A 17,291-nucleotide genomic window follows, 5' to 3' on the forward strand; every position below is an offset into this window, starting at 1 on the left:
TCTCCAGTGTATTATTGGTGCATAAGAGTGAAGCAGTTTTGACTTTCAAAAGTCACTTTAGTTTTCTAAACTCCTCCCCATGTATGATTATCTTTTTTTTATTTTCTATGGTAGTAGGATAGATTTTATTTTTCTTCACTGCTTTATGGGTTCTGTATAAAGTATCATTTAATGTAAGTTATTAGATGTAAGTAGATTTTGCTGGCAATGTAGAGAATTAATAATTGATAAAAGTCCAGCTGCTTTTGTTCAACTGAAGTTACAACATTGTAGTGAAATTCAGGTCATGATTATGAGAAATGATTCCAGTTCATGTCGTTCTATTTTAAAGAGCTTAGTAGAACAGTGTAAATTTGATTCTTAATGTTTAGGGATATAAAATTGTAAAAACAGTGGGCATTGAACCTGAAGAGGGTACGTACTCACCTACAAAGTTCTACAAAGTAAGTATTTGTTGGGGTCACTTAACACTGATCACAGAAGTGCACTGATCATGATAGCCTGCTTGCCTGCTGACTCCCTTCCTCTTTTACTTCTCTACTCCTCACTTAATGCCTGGTGGGACCATAAACTGGGTTGTTTGACTCCTTTGTTCACCAAAGTTGAGCAGATTGTCTCCGTTTTCCACTCTGCCTCCAAGCAAAAGGCGTGGGACCATTTCTCAAAAGCTCAACGCAAGAATCTGCATATGTGGCGAAAACAAGCAGAGGTTAGTAATTTTCTAATTCTATCATTTTTCAGTGTGCATATACAACTTCAAGAGAGTGTCTTAATTTTTGCAAACAGAACATAATCTGGTTTATCTGTGGGTGGGATGGGAACAATCAGTAAAAATATTTTAGCCACCCTAGGCATATTATTGCTGGGGAATTGGATACCTTTCTGGCCAATTTGCTATCATTAAGCCCTTCCAAGTTTGCTCATTTACGCACCTGTCTCAGAGACATTAGAAATTATACTAAAACTAATATAACTTTTTACTTCAAAGAAAGAAGTTTTGACTTAATAGAATATATTTTATTCAAATCCATTTTACAACTGTAAGTCACTCTGCTAACATACTGTGCTACCATTTTTTCTTGCATTGTAAATTGGAGTGACATTAAAAATATTATTAAATATAATTTCAAAAGTAAATTATTTTGTTTTCCATTCAGTCACGTGGAATTAATAATACAGTAGGTTGAAGAATTCTCCTTGGTTGCTTGTGCTGAACATGCAGTATTGCATTAGATGCATAATGTACACAATGCCTGATAAAGTTGATATTATGCATTTACTGCAATCATCAAGAATAAATTTCTACCACTTTATTCATGAGGGTTTTTCCCACTAAGGTAAGTTAATACATTTTGGTTTGAAGATAATGGACCATCCACAATTGCATAGTGGGAGACGAAACAGTTTATGTTCATAGGTATTCTTTGTAATATTTTCCTTTAAGAAATAAATAATAGCTGCCTCTTATTTGTCATTGTTAGCCCAAATGTAGAAGTACCACATCTGTAAAAATATTTAATCCTTAATTAGCACTGTTCCAGTCATCCCTCCCACCTCTGCAGAAAATTGGTGAGTACAAATTGAACAAATTTCTAAAAGAGTTCAAGGGTAGAATTTATGGTGGGTAAATTGACCTTAGTAAGTAAGGTGTGTCTCATTCCATTCAATTGTTGGGCTTTCACCTTGTGTTCCTCTATAATGACCTGGCCTCCAAAGGTAAGTAGATTTTCAATAACATTTACATCCGCCATGTTTGAAGTGTTTCCCTTGGAAGAAATAGGGTAAATTGAATTTTTAGACCAAAGGAATGTGCGGTAAGCCCATGTGGAGTCGAGCCCAAATGCTGAAGGACTGCTGACTATTTACAATTAGACTTAAAGCTAATAAGAAGACAAAGCAAAGGTGATTATATACTGCTCAGGGCTAATAAAGAGGAACATTCAGAAGTAAGGAAAGGGATTAATTTCCTAATACTTTGTTCTGTTCACTTTTCTAAAGAACAAACAAGCAATTCATTATGTGGTAGATTGTAAGAATCGTATAACTGGTTTTCAGGAAGATTGAATTTTACCAATCTTACCTTGACTACAAATAATATGGGATTTCTGTTTCATTAACCCCTTCAATATGACCTAAACTATTCTTGCCTACCTGTTTCATTATTACTCTATTTTAAACTTTTACATATTTTTCCTTTTAAAATTACAGGCATTTATAGACATAGAGATTTGTGTCACATGTCATCTTCTGAAATCATTCAGTTATTTTGCTTACGTATTCACAAATTGTGTCCTGCAATTTTCAGGTTTCAAACACAATTTGTTTTTTTTTCAAATAGCAAATATTTGGAAGATTGATCCCTTGCTGCTTATGGAAGCCTCTGAAATTTAAGCTTACATGTGAAAAGTGGATGGCAAATAACTGGCATTGGAATAACAGCCAGTTCTACTTATGTAATGTTCCTTTTGAAATCAATCAGTAGCTTTTCTCCAATTCTACAGGAAATTCGTAACATCCATAATGATGAGCTTATGAGTATTCGTCGTGAAGAAGAAATGGAGATGTCTGACGACGATACGGAAGAAATGCAAGCAAACAAAATTACTGATGAATCAGGTATGAAGTCCTGCAATAACCAATTTTTTTTTTTCAGTTTCGTTTAGAACTCAGCAATTATTTGGGTAAAGGGTCATATGCCAGTTAAGATCTTGAAGAGAAAGTGTCACATTGAACAATCAGAATACATTGCATTTATATTGTAACTTTAAGATAGTCATATGCCCAAAGCATTTCACAGGAGTGTAACTAGTAAGTTAATACCTTGCCAAAGATGAAAATATTTGGTTTAAATTTTTGGAATGAAGTAATTTCAAAGCTATGAGTGCTTACTATTCTAATGGAAGAAATATGGCAGCAACTACTGAGGTACAGACATGTAAAATCAAATATGGAAGCCTAGAAGTTGCTGATGATGATTCACTAAAGATTAAATGACCTTACAATCTGTCCCAAAATAACCTTCAGTAATTCAGCTAACAGATGAGAACTCTGGGTAGCGATGAGTGAAACTATAAAATGCTGTGAAACTGTTGCACACTGTAGCTTGTGCTATATTTGAGCTTTTTGCACCATGAATTAGCGCATTTAAGTATTTAATAACCTGATCACCTTTTTAAAAATTGTATGTCTCTCCATCACATAAATATTTAAAAATCATAGTAATTTTAGGATTTCATTTTTGCAACTTATGATACCTCAGCAGTTTCTTTAATTGCATTCTAATCTGTGCTCTGCAAAATGAGTTCAGAAAATTATGCTATTTCACTTCTCATTTTAATTCTGAGTCTCTTCAGTATAATTGCCTTCTTAGCCTTATAGCATCATTTCTGAATACCAGTGGTTTCTTTAACTGATCTGATATCTTATGGTCCACTTGAAACTGTACTCTGATTGAAACGGATACTGATGCAGGTGAAGCTCATCCATAAAAATTACCAGGTGTTAGTTGTAATAAGCAAACTGTGATCTTGGTTGCTCCTACTACGGAGACGGAGGAATAGTCGACGTTTTGAGTTAAAACTCTACATCAGCATACCATGTCCTATTATAATATCTTGACCTGAAATTTAACTAACCTTCTGCCTCCACAGATGCTGCCTGACCTGCTGAGTTTCTCCAGCAGTATTTTTTCCCACTCCAGATTACAGCTTTTATAGTCTTTTGTGTCACTAGATCTTTGGCAGCTTTCTTCCAAGTCAGCACTGCTGGGATATTAAGATGAGTGATTCAAAACTTAGCTAAAGAGGGAGGCACAGATGCTTAGATGATTCAAGAATTTTATTTGTGCATTTGAGTGAAAGTGAAAAGGAGCAGCATGGATATAAAATTAGCTAAGGGATGAAATCAGAGTTGCATTCATTACATGAAGGTTTTGTCATAAAGTCTTTAATCAGGGCACTGGTTCTTCGACCCATAAAGCTCATGCAAACATCAAGCATGCATTTACTCAAATCCAACAGTAATTGCATTTTATTCTTCCCACATTTCCACCAACTCTTTCTAAGTTGCACCACTCACTTGCACACCAGGGGAATTTAAAGTAGCCAGTTTTCATATCAACATGCATAAGATATCATACCTCTGTGACATGGGAACCAACCAAAGCACATGGAGAATACCCATGTGCCTGGTGACAGCAGATTACTTACTCACGGTCTTGAAACCAGTAATTCTGCTTTTGCCTTTGACAAATCCAAGTCTCTGACCAGATCATTTAACTCAGATTGAGTTATCAGATGAGGCTCACTTGACATAAAGGGTTCAGTATCTGTATCAGTATCAGTGTAGTTTTTCATTCCTGGCTCATGTGCCATGGCATCTTTGTCTGCCTCCTCTAGACTCCATGTGTTTGGTGACTTTGGTACTGAAAGACTATCATTATGCGGACTTTCGAGTACCTCTGGGCCAGGCTCTAAGATCAACAGTGCCTGCTCTGCAATAAATGTAAGGATCCCAGGCTTTGTCTTGGTCGCCAATTTTAGAACCCAAATTAGAACTCATAGGTTTTCTTAATAAGAGGAGTCATGCTCCATCTTTTGAGATTTAAGCATATACTTGCCCCAAATATAACAGAGTATCGTAGCTGTTGCAACATTGGTGAGACTTTTTGCTATCACAAATACTCCTGAAAATAGTTACTTTATTGTAATGAATGCATGTAATATGCTATGCACGTAGAGCATGTGTATCAACATGATCACAAACCAGTACACATGCAAACACAATGCATAGAACAATGTGTGAGTGATGCTTTTATAGCCTTTCTAAAACCTGTCCTGCCATGCAGCACCTGCCGTACCTAAGCATGCTCAGGCCTCTCTGGACAAGATGGAAAACTTTTCAGCTTACATTGTGGGCAACATTTTAATTGACATGAATTATGAATTTAAATAATAAATGCAGGCAATTTCCCAAAAATGGTGTGATAGGAAAAGGTCATGGTGAATTTCATGATCAGCAACCCAAAATCCATAAGGTGCACCCAAAAGTATTCAGGAAGCAAGATCTTTGATGTCTAATGATGGTGAGACCAAGATTGTTGATTCTGAATGTCATTCAGAAGTACTAGGAAGCTTCTGCCAGTTCATTAACTGTCATCAGTGAAGGTTGTGCATGCCAAACCACTGGAATGCACATATATTTGTGCATAAAATGACAACTTTTGATATTGAAAGTGAGTTATTGGCAGCATTAGAACCATTGACTTCTCAACAATGCAATTTTGTTTCAGTTCTGTCTTTAACCAAAGGCAGCTGTTTGACTTTTGCTCTCTGGAGTGCTATCACAGCATTGGAAAGTCAGCTATAATAGGCACTTCACCTGGTGATAATAGTAAGAGTTTTGCAGGAATAAAAGGAAACTAGAGGCTATAACATAAAATATGTGGAAACTTGCATCCGAAAGTGGAATTGTTCACTGCAAGCCTTGGAAGTCTCAGATATGATTTCACCATCTGTATTACTTTACATGGTTATGTCTGAAGTGCATTATCAGTGTTCTCAGCTACATTTGTGGTTAATTACATCCATAAGCTCAGATTGTACTTCATAAGACCATAAGATATAGGAGAGAATTAGGTCATTTGGCCCCTTGAGTCTGTTCCGTTTATTCTGAGGCTGTGTCCTTTGGTCTTAGACTCCCCCACCATTGGAAACATCCTCTCCATATCTACTCTATCGAGGCCTTTCAACATTCAATTTTTTCAATACGGTCACCCTTCATTCTTCTGAATTCCAGTGAGTAGAGGCCCAGAACCATCAAACACTCCTCATAAGACAAGCCTTTCAATCCATAATCATTTTCGTGAACCTCCTTTGAACCCTCTCCAATTTCAGCACATTCTTACTTAGATGACAGGCTGAAAACTGCTCACAGTACACCAAGTGAGACCTCGCTCATGCTTTATAAAGCTTCAGCATTACATCCTTGCTTTATATTTTCAGTCCTCTCAAAATGAATGCTAATTTCATATTTGCCTTCCTCACCACCGACTCAACCTGCAACTGAACCTTCAGCAAATCCTGCACGATTTGCAGGATCCTACTCCCAAATCCCGTTGCACCTAAGATTTTTTAATTTTCTCTACATTTAGAAAATAGGCTACACTTTTATTTCTTCTACCAAAGAGCATGACCATACACTTATTGATACGTTATTACATCTCCCATTTCTTTTCCTATTCTCCTTATCTGTCTGAGCCCTTCTGTAGCCTCTCAACATCCTCAGAACTTCCTGCCCCTCCACCTATCTTCATATTGTCCACAGACTTGATCACAAAGCCATCAATTCCATCATCCATATCATTGGCATATAACGTAAAAAGATGCAGTCCCAACAAGACCCCTGTGGAACACCACTAGTCACTGGCAACCAACCAGTAAAGGTTCCCTTTATTCCCACTGTGTGCCTCCTGCCAATCAGCCAATGCTCTATCCATGCTACAATCTTTCCTGTAATACCATGGGCTGTTTATTTGTTAAGCAGCCTCATGAGTGGCACCTTGTCAAAGGCTTTCTGAAAATCCAAGTACACAACATCCACCAATTCTTCTTTGTCTGTTCTGCTTGTTATTTTATTGCTGTATATTAGAGGGATAGCAGATAATGAACAATCCTGGGTGAATACTTTTAAAGTTCTGTTAAAACAGTGTGACACTGGAAAATATGTATGGGTAAGTAGTGTGCATTTTAATTGTGACTCAGCCTCAGGCAGTTGATCTCGAGGTCTCAGTGTCATTTGAACTGTTTATAGATGTCTCATGATCAGACACATTTTACATGAATGATTTAATATTTTAATGACTTAAAATAAAATAATATTAAATTTAACTTGAAAGCTAGAAATTATTTTTTTAAATTGAGTACACCTAATAAGAACTACTAGCACTCAGCTTTCTAATGTGAACCTGTGTCTGATCTCCAGCCAGTTCTTAACTCTTGTTGCACAAAACACATGAATAAGAAGATTATTGTTTAAGTATGCAATAGCTATTATCTTGTCTAATCAAGTTATGTTCAGTGTATCTTGTTTTAATTTAGTTTGCTGTATTAGCTGTTTTTCCTTTGATCATTGTTCAACCTTTTGCTGACTTGCTTAGCTTTGTTTTTTCTTTAATAAATGACCTACATCACACATAGCTTTTTTATATAAAGAAACATCTATTCCATTTACTGAAGTCTGAAGAAAAAAAAATTCCTTGAATACTTTTTTGAAATGTTCTAGCGGATTAAGAACACAACTGCACAAAGAAACAGAAGCCATTAGAAACAGTGGCAGTGACAGTGACGTTGTCATAAAGCCACCGAGCACGACAGCACAGAAGGAGGGCCCTTTGGCCCATCTAGTCAGTGCTGACTAATCCCATTGACCTGTACCCGCACCATACCCTTCCCATCCATGTACTTATAAAAACTTCTCTTGACTATTTAAATCCAAGCTGCATCCACCAGTTCTGCTGGCGGCTTGTTGCACATTCTTACCATCCTCTGAGTAAAGAAGTTGCCCCTCTTGTTCCTCTGAAATATTTTTCTTTTCCCCCTTAAACTATGACCTCTAGTTCTAGTCTTACCCAACCTCAGTGGAAAAAGCCTGATTGCATTTTCTCTATCTATACCCCTCATAATTTTGTATACCTCGATCAAATCTCCCCTTCTTCTCCTACACTCCCTTCAGCAGAATATCGCTCTTGTACTCAGAACTTCAATTTATGAAGGCCAGTGTGCCAAAAGGTCTGTTTACGACTCAGTCTAACTGTCACCACTTTCAAGGAGTTATGGATCTGTATTCCCTTTGTTCTACTACACTGCTCAGTTCCTGACCATTCACTCTGTATCTCCTACCCTGGTTTGTCCTCACAAAGTACAACACCTCACACCTGTGTACATGAAATTTCATCTGCCATTTTTTTCAGTCTATTTTCCCAGCTGGTCTAGATCCCGCTGCAAACTTTGATAGGCTTCCTTGCTGTTCACTGCACCCCCAATCTTGGTGTCATCTGCACATTAGCTGATCCGGTTAGCCACATTATCATCTAGAACGTTCATATAGATGGCAAATAACGACGGAACCAACACAGATCCTGTGGCACTCCACCAGCCACAGGCTTCCCGTCAGAGAGACAGCTGTATGTCCACTCTCTGGCTTCTCCCACAAAGCCAATATCTAATCCAATTTCAAACAAAAGGAAATCTGCAGATGTTGAAAACTCAAGCAACACACAAAGTGCTGGAGGAACTCAGCAGGTCAGGCAGCATTTGTGGAAAAGAGTACAGTTGACATTTTGGGCCAAGACCCTTCAGCAGCATCTAATCCAATTTACTGCCTCATCTTGAAGGCTAAGTGACTGAACCTTCTTAACTAACCTCACATGCGGAACCTTGTCAAAGGATTTACTAAAGCCCATGTACTGCCTTGCCTTCATCAACTTTCTTGGTAATTTCCTTGACAAAGACTGTATGATTGGCTAGATGCGACCTACCATGCACAAGCCATGCTGAACATCACTAATCAGGCTCTGTCTGGTCAAGAATTTGCACAGTATATCCGGTACCTGCGAATACTTTCCAATAACTTATTTACTATTGACGTCAGGCTGACTGGCCTATAATTTCCCATCTTATTTTGAGAGCCTTTCTTAAATAATGGGACAATATTAGTTATCCTCTGGCACCTCATCCATGGCTTAGGATGCTTTAAGTACCTCTGCTAAGGCCGTTGCAATTTCCGCACGAGCCTCCCACACAAGGACCAAGAGAACTCTTTGTCAGGCCCTGGGGGCTTGTATACCCTAATTTGCCTCAGTACAGCAAGCACCTCTTCCTCTACATTCCGTATATGGTCCATGATCTCATTGCTGTTTTACCTTAGCTCTGTGGACTCTGTGTCTGTCTCCCAAGTACATATATTTAAGATCTCCCCTGTCTTTTTTTGGCTCCGTACATAAATAATCACACTGATCTTCAAGAGCACTGATTTTGTCCCTTACTGTCCTTTTACTCAATGTATCTATAGAAACCCTTGGGATTCTCCTATGCCTTGTCTGCTAGACAACCTCATGCCTTCTTTTAGCCTTCCTGATTTTTCTCTTAAGTATTCTCATGTATTTTTTATACTCCTCGTCCCTCAAATCTTGCTGTGCAGATTTGCAATGCACCACTTTCTTAACCAGAGGCCCTCAGTATTGCTCAAAAACCAAGGTTCCCCTAAACCTGTCAGCCTTGTCCTTTATTCTGACAGAAACACACAAAAGCATTGTTCTCAAAATTTCACTTTTGAAGGCTTACCACTTACCGAGCATGCCTTTGCCAGAAAAAAACAATATACACTTGCCAAATCCTTTCTGATGCCAATTTAGAATCTCAACTCAAGGACCAGTATTATCCTTCTCCATAATTATCTTGAAACTAATGAAATTATGATCAGTAGATCCAAAATTATAATCCAAGTTATAATTACTAACCTCTACAGACACTTCTGTCACCTGCCCAGTCTTTTTTTCTAATAGTAAATCCAATATTGCACTCTCTACTTGGGACCTCTACATATTGATTAAGGGAACTCTCCTGACAAATTTGACATATTCTATCCCATCCAGCCCTTTTATTGTAGGGAGTCCCAGTCAATAGATGGAAAGTTAAAATCACCTACTATCACAATATTATTTTCTTGCAACTTCCTGTTATCTCTCTACAAATTTCTTGACTATTGGGTAGCTTATTAATCTCATGTGGTCCTTCCATTCTTATTCCTCAGTTCCATTCATTTATCCTCAGTAGACAAGACCTGCAGTGTATTCTGTCTAAGCACTGGTGTGACACTTTCCCCAACTAGAAATGCAACATCTCCCCCTTTAATCCCTCCCGCTCTATGATGTCTAACACAACAGAACCCCAGAGCACTGAGCTGTCACTCCCGTCCCTCTTGCCGCCAAGTCTCATTAAAGGCTATGATGTCTTGTTTCTACATGCTGATCGATGCTCTAAGCCAGGGGTGGGCCACAAAGGGTTCTAAAATTTGACAGGGGGGCCGGACCAGGAGCAGATGGACGGAGTGTTTTGGTAATACACCTCATAAGAGAAAATAAAATATCATGGGATATGTAGAAAACATGTGCTTTAATTTCAATTGAAAATGAACAAATGCGTTACAACAAAATATCTGTCTTTGAAGTCCCATGGTATTTAGCTATTTATTGAAATGACTTTTAAAATACTGAAAATTAAATGAATAAAATACAGCTTTTTTAATAGTAACAGTTATTATTTTAAAGCACTGAAAATTCTGTTATCCTTCAAGATATTATCATCATCACTCTCCTCCTGACTGTCTTTATTTCAAAGACGGTAGGAGATGCAGGTCTACTTGTCCTGCTCCTTCTTATTCAATTGTCGCCCGTGCCAAAACTCAACAACGACCAGCACAAAGACAGAACAGTGACAGCGCGCCAGTATGCAGAGCGCGTTATTTGATCTGGAGCGCATTTTTTATTTTGAGAACGTACGTGCACCTGTGCACTAGTCATGTCCATCACTTAACAGAAATGACATGTAACATGTAAGGCTTATTGAAAAAAAATATTTTCAAATGCATTTTTTACATAACACAACGAAGAACCTTATTTTTAATTTCAGTGGGAACAGTGTTGTTGGTCTCCCTTTTTAGCCAGCGCATCAAAGTCTGGATTTAGTTTTGTTGTGGCGATTCGCGGGATGGATCTGAGGTGTCGGTCAGTTAACTTGGATCTGTGGCTGGCTTTGTTGATGTTCATGACGCTGAACGCCTGTTCACACAAATAGGTCGCGCCGAACAAAGAGTAAAGCACAAATGTGGAGTAAAACGCTGCACCTCAACAAAGGTCAATGTATATAGAGTGCGTCATCTATTGGGAAAATGCCAGAATTGCAGGGAAAAAACGTTAACAAGGTTTATTAATATAATTTCATCAAGTTCTGCGGGCCGGATTAAAAAGCTTAACGGGCCGCATATGGCCCGCGGGCCATAGTTTGCCCATGCCTGCTCTAAGCTCATTTGCCTTACAATACTCTTACATTGAAATAGATGCAACTTAGAACATTATTTCAACAATGCTCAACCTTTATATTCCTGTCTTCATACGTAGGTTTAACAAAATGTTATGCTAACCTTTTTGGCACTGAATTAACCATTGAGCAATATTTGACAGGTTTCAAGAAAGTTGTCTGGACTACTCCTTTCTGTCATTTTACTTCCTACTTTCTTTCCTACAAGGCATCTTGCTACAAAGTATACCAATGTTATTTTTAAAGGATATGTACTAACATGCTACCCAGTCCCAGAATTAACCATTAAATATTGAAGTAATGAGTTAAATTAATTTATTATACAAAATACTGCAAACTAGCTTTAAAATAAGTAAATAATATTTGATGGAGGACATCCATTGTATGTGTAGATTAATTGAAGGGTAGCAAATATGTAATGTACTACTCAGCTGTGTATAAAATCAGATATACAAACACAAAACAGTGGAGTGACTCAGGTCAGGCAGCATGTATGGAAATAAGTAAACAGTTAACGTTTCAGGTCAAGACCATTCTTCAGGACTAGAAATGAAGGGAGAAGGCATCAGAAAAACAGGTGGGGAATGGGGAAGGAGAACTGGCAAAATCAGATGTTGCTTTCAGGCACACTTCAAGAACAAGAGTACAATTCCAGTAAATACAGTATATTAACAATAAGCACTTGCATCACACTAGTGCACTCACATGTGTAAAATATAATGTGGCTTCCATTACAAAGGTAGTTATAATGGAAAAATAAGTTTACCCATGAATGCATTTTCCATGGTTTTGAACATTTAAAAAAGACTTAACAATGTAAAATCCACTCAAAGTGCATCAATAATGTATCTATTTTTATCTAGGTATTTCTGCCCAGTTTAGAATATTGAATATTGCCTGAGGGATTTAGAACTGTGGTCTCATTTTTCCTCTACAGTATCAGAATTAATATCAACAGTACTGTTTTTAAATTAAATGTAGAAAGAAACTTATGCAATGAGCAGTTAATACTAGCTAATTATTTTGAGCTCCTCCTGTCTCTTTCCAAAATTTCACTGTTCATTTGATGCTTGGCCCAGTTGAATGTCTGGCTTATGCTAAATTCAGTTAATTTTACCCAGGTAATGGTTAATATGGGAATATTAATTTTCAACATTCCTATGTAAAGTATTTTAAACATGGAACAGTATGACACAGTAAAGGTCTACTACAGTTACTTGATGAAGCAGAAGCGTGGTAGATACGTGAGACTTAAAGCAGATCCCTGCAGGCTCATGCTCCCAACGTCTACTCACTAACATGCGAAGGCTAGAAAATATGCTGCATTACTTGTATCTGTGTCTGAGCCAGCAGGAGATGAGGGATTACTGCATTCTTGTCCTGACAGAAACAGGACACCATTCCAGACTTGGCTATCCATCTAGAAGGTCTAACCCCCTTTCAAATGGACAGAAACATTTCTGGGGGACAATCAAGAAGGTGACGTGTGAGCAGCTCTGACAGAAACTATCAAATATTCTCATTTCTGTCTTCTACAGCTGAGAACCAAATCTGCATCTTAGGTCTATACAGTTAGCAACATCATTTTAAGGTGATTAAAAAGTCTATCGCTACTTGAGATCAATGGAACTCAATCGGACTCTGGTTGCTGGCACGATTCCCCTTTAAAACAGCAGAAGAGAGGATGCCACACTGTTTTAAAAGTTTTATTTAAGGAAGCATGGCTTTCAGCTTCCAGTACTGACCATCTTGCTGGCAAACATACAGTCTCTGATAAATAAAATCGAAGCTCTCAGAACTGGATTACTGTACCAGATAGATTTTAGGAACAGTTGTGTTTTTTATTTCACAGGATCTTGTTTAACCCCCTTCATTCTGGACGCAGTGATGCAGCTTGTTGGGTTCAATAAACTCTGCCAAGATAGGACTATTGAATCTTTCAAAGGTAGAGGAGGTGGAGTATGCTTTATGTTTTTTTTTCTTTCTTTTTCAATCTTTTTATTGAATTTCATATATAAAAAAAACATATAATATTGAATAGGTTATAAGTGCACTAGACTTGAAGTTGAATTAGTAATAAGATAACAATATCTTAAAATATCAGCAAAAAAAGTACATTAATCAATCAAGCCTATAATAATTATACATGAAAAAAGTAAGAATAATCATCAAAAGAAAAAAAAAGAAAAAATATAAGAAAAAAATATATATATTGAAAAAAAATTAAACCTAAACTAAACTAACATGGGCAGTAATAAAAGTTTATATGTATATGATAGCATCAAAAACTCCGGAACTCCATACCAGAACAAACGTGGTAGGAGGATTTACTTCTTTCCAATTTTGTAATATAGACCTTCTGGCCATTAATGTTACAAAGGCGGTCATTCGTCTAATTGAAGGGGAAAACCGATTTCCATCCTCATTTGGTATACCAAAAATTGCAGTAATAAAATGGGGTTGTAAATCAATATTCCAAATTGAGGAAATGATGGCAAATATGTCCTTCCAATAGTTATGTAAAGTGGGACATGACCAAAACATGTGGGTCAATGAGGCCACATCTAAATGACATCTGTCACATTGAGGGTTAATATGAGAATAGAATCGATCAAGCTTATCTTTAGGCATATGGGCTCTATGTACGACCTTAAATTGTATGAAAGCATGTTTAGCACATATAGAAGAAGAATTAACCATTTGTAAAATTTTTTCCCATTTTTCTGTTGATATATTGAAGTTCTTTTTCCCATTCTTGTTTAATTCTACCTGATATTTCTGGTTGTATCTTCATAATCATATTATAAATAAGAGCCACTAATCCCTTCTGACAAGGATTCAAGGTAAAAATCATATCTGAAAAATCTGTCAAAGTTGAGTTAGGGAAGGATGGTAGAACTTTATGTAAAAAATTTCTAATTTGTAAATATCTAAAAAAAATTAGATTTAGGTAACTTAAATTTGTTGGAAAGTTGGTCGAAAGACATCAAACTACCTTCAAAAAAAAGATCACGAAAACATATTATACCTTTCCTTTTCCATATGCTAAAAGCTTGATCTGTCAAAGAAGGTTTAAAAAAGAAGTTAAGTAAGATTGGCCTATCAAGAACAAAGTTTTTCAGAGTAAAAAACTTATGAAATTGAAACCAAATTCATAATGTGTGTTTGAAAATAGGGTTGGATATCTGTTTATTGAATTTAATTAAATCAGCAGGAAGAGAAGAACCAAGAACGGAGAATAAAGAATATCCCCGTGCATCATTACATTCTAAATTTACCCACTGTGGGCACAATGGTGAATCCAAATCTAATTTCCAATATATTAAATTTCGAATATTATTTGCCCAATAGTAAAATCTAAAGTTAGGTAAAGCTAAACCACCATCTTTTTTAGATTTTTGTAACTGCCTTTTACTTAACCTGGGGTTTTTATTTTGCCACACAAATGAGGAAATTTTTGAATCAATGTTATCAAAAAAAGATTTAGGAATAAAAATTGGTAAGGCTTGAAATAAATATAAAAATTTCAGTAAAATCATCATTTTAATAGCGTTAATCCGGCCAACTAATGATAAGGATAAAGGAGACCATCTTGTAGTAAGTTGTTGAATTTGATGAAGCATAGGTAAAAAATTCAATCTGAATAAATCTTTATATTTCTTGGTAATTTTTATACCTAAATAAATAAAGTTATCAGTAACAACTTTAGATGGTATCCTGTCATTCAATAAAGTTTGTGCATTTAAAGGGAATAATTCACTCTTATCCAAGCTTAGTTTATAACCAGAAAAACTACCAAATTGAACCAATAAGGATAAAATAGCGGGAATAGACCTGGCAGGATCAGAAATATATAACAACAAGTCATCAGCATAAAGTGATAACTTGTATAACTTCTCATTACGAGTAATACCAAAAATATTAGGGGATTCACGAATAGCAATGGCTAGAGGTTCTAATGCGATATTAAATAATAAAGGACTTAAGGGACAACCTTGTCTCGTACCACGAGATAATTGAAAAAAAGAGGATCTGTAATCATTTGTAAGAACAGAAGCAACAGGTTTATAATATATTAATTTAATCCATGATATAAAATTAGGACTAAAATTAAAATTTCTCAAGGCATTAAATAAGTATGTCCATTCAACTCTATCAAAAGCTTTTTCAGCATCTAATGAAATAACACATTCTGAGGTTGTAGGTGAAGAAGGATAGCTTATATTAATCAATTTTCTAACATTAAAAAAGGAATACCGTCTTCTGAAATAATTTGTGATAGTAACTTTTCTAATCTAATAGCTAAAATTTTTGTAAGAATCTTAGAGTCTACATTTAATAACGATATAGGGCGATAAGATGCACATAGAGTAGGATCCTTATCTTTTTTAAGAATTAGAGAGATAGTAGCTTCATAAAAAGACTGGGGTAGTCTCTTCTTAGTAAATGCATCATTAAAGATTTCACATAACCAAGAGGAAAGCAAACAAGAAAAAGTTTTTAAAAATTCTATAATATAACCATCAGGACCAGGAGCTTTCCGAGTTCATTGATGAGATAGCCTCTCCTATTTCAGCCATAGAAATAGGAGCATCGACCAAGCTCCGATCTTCATCTGTCAGTTTAGGAATATTCAAATTGTTAAAAAAATTATCCATCATGGACAGATCGCCATCAAATTCTGATTGATATAAAGATTTATAAAAATCTTGGAAAGTATTATTAATTTCCTTATGATCAGTAGTTAGATTACAGTCTTGTTTACGAATTTTAATAATGTGTCGCTTAGTCGAAATAGCTTTTAATTGGTTAGCTAACAATTTACCAGTTTGATCACTATGAATATAAAATTGAGCCCTGGTGTTAATTAATTGATTCTCAATTGAAGAAGATAATAATAAACTATGTTCCATTTGAAGCTCAACTCTCTTCTTATAGAGTTCTTTGGTAGGAGTCACAGAATAAATCTTATCAATTTCTTTAATTTTATCCACTAATAAAGCAATATCTAAATATCTTTGTTTTCTTTTACCAACGGTATATGAGATAATTTGTCCACGGATAAAAGCCTTAAAAGAGTCCCAAAGTATTCCTCTGTCAATCTCTTTGGTATAGTTCGTTGAAAAAAACAAGTCAATTTGCTGTTTTATGAAGGTGATAAATTCTGGATCTTGAAGCAAAGTAGCGTAAAGTCTCCAAGATCTAGTATTATTGAAAGAGTCGGAAATCTTGATAGATAACTTCAAAGGTGCATGATCCGAAATGGCAATAGAGTCATATTTACAATCAGTAACATCTGTTAATAAACGATGATCAATAAGGAAATAATCAATTCTAGAATAACTATGATATACATGTGAAAAGAACGAAAATTCTTTAGGGTTCAAAAACCGCCATATTTCAGTAATTCCTGAATCAACCATAAAGGAATTAATAAGTAAGGCTGATCTATTCGGAAGAATTCGAATCGGTTTAGATCTATCCATCAAAGGATTCAGACAACAGTTAAAATCTCCACCCATTATCAACATATATTCATTTAGATTAGGGAGGGAAGTAAATAAACGTTTAAAAAATTCAGGGCAGTCAAAGTTTGGAGCATAAATATTAACTAGAACCACTTTTCGATTAAAAAGTGAGCCAGTTATCAACAAAAATCTGCCCTGTGGATCAGAAATAATTTCATGATGTGTAAACGAAATTGAGGGGTCTATAAAAATGGACACACCCTTAATTTTGGCGGTACAATTCGAGTGAAATTGTTGGCCCTTCCCGAATCTAAAAAAGCGTTGATTATCCTCCCTCCTAATATGGGTCTCCTGTGCAAAAATAATATTAGCATTTAGTCTATGGAATACTTTAAATATTTTTTTTACGTTTAATCGGATGATTTAAACCATTAGTATTCCAAGAAATAAAATTAATAGACTTGTCCATCATGCCAATATTAATTGTATATATCATAAAAGGTTAAAAAGACACATAACCCATAACTCAGGAAGAAGGAAAAATGATTCAGGAGCAACCGGAGAACATGACACTTCAACAATATTAATAATCTAAAGTAGGCCCATAAACTAAAAGCTGAAAAATAAAAAGCAAAAGCGTGAAAAAAGATCCCTCCCCCCTCCCCCAACCCCACGAAAAAAGCCAAGCAGCAGGCGCATAAACTAATACTAATATTACCCCCATTTC

The 17,291-nt window shown here is 36.1% G+C and overlaps 1 protein-coding gene across 5 annotated transcripts in view; it reads left to right on the forward strand.

The window, feature by feature from the left end:
* LOC132398153 (ecto-NOX disulfide-thiol exchanger 2-like) overlaps nt 1–17,291 on the forward strand; it is a 295,748-nt gene that overhangs the window by 240,208 nt on the left and 38,249 nt on the right. For 3 of the 5 annotated variants that reach the window (XM_059977202.1, XM_059977201.1, XM_059977200.1), the window contains 3 exons: nt 603–709; nt 1,531–1,569; nt 2,502–2,616. In XM_059977202.1, the coding sequence (XP_059833185.1) occupies nt 603–709; nt 1,531–1,569; nt 2,502–2,616 (261 nt within the window). The remainder of the gene's footprint in view (nt 1–602; nt 710–1,530; nt 1,570–2,501; nt 2,617–17,291) is intronic. The other 2 variants (XM_059977204.1, XM_059977203.1) reach the window with 1 other exon arrangement.

The sequence above is a fragment of the Hypanus sabinus genome, chromosome 8 (assembly GCF_030144855.1).
Source record: "Hypanus sabinus isolate sHypSab1 chromosome 8, sHypSab1.hap1, whole genome shotgun sequence".
In the NCBI taxonomy this organism is placed as follows: Eukaryota; Metazoa; Chordata; class Chondrichthyes; order Myliobatiformes; family Dasyatidae; genus Hypanus; species Hypanus sabinus.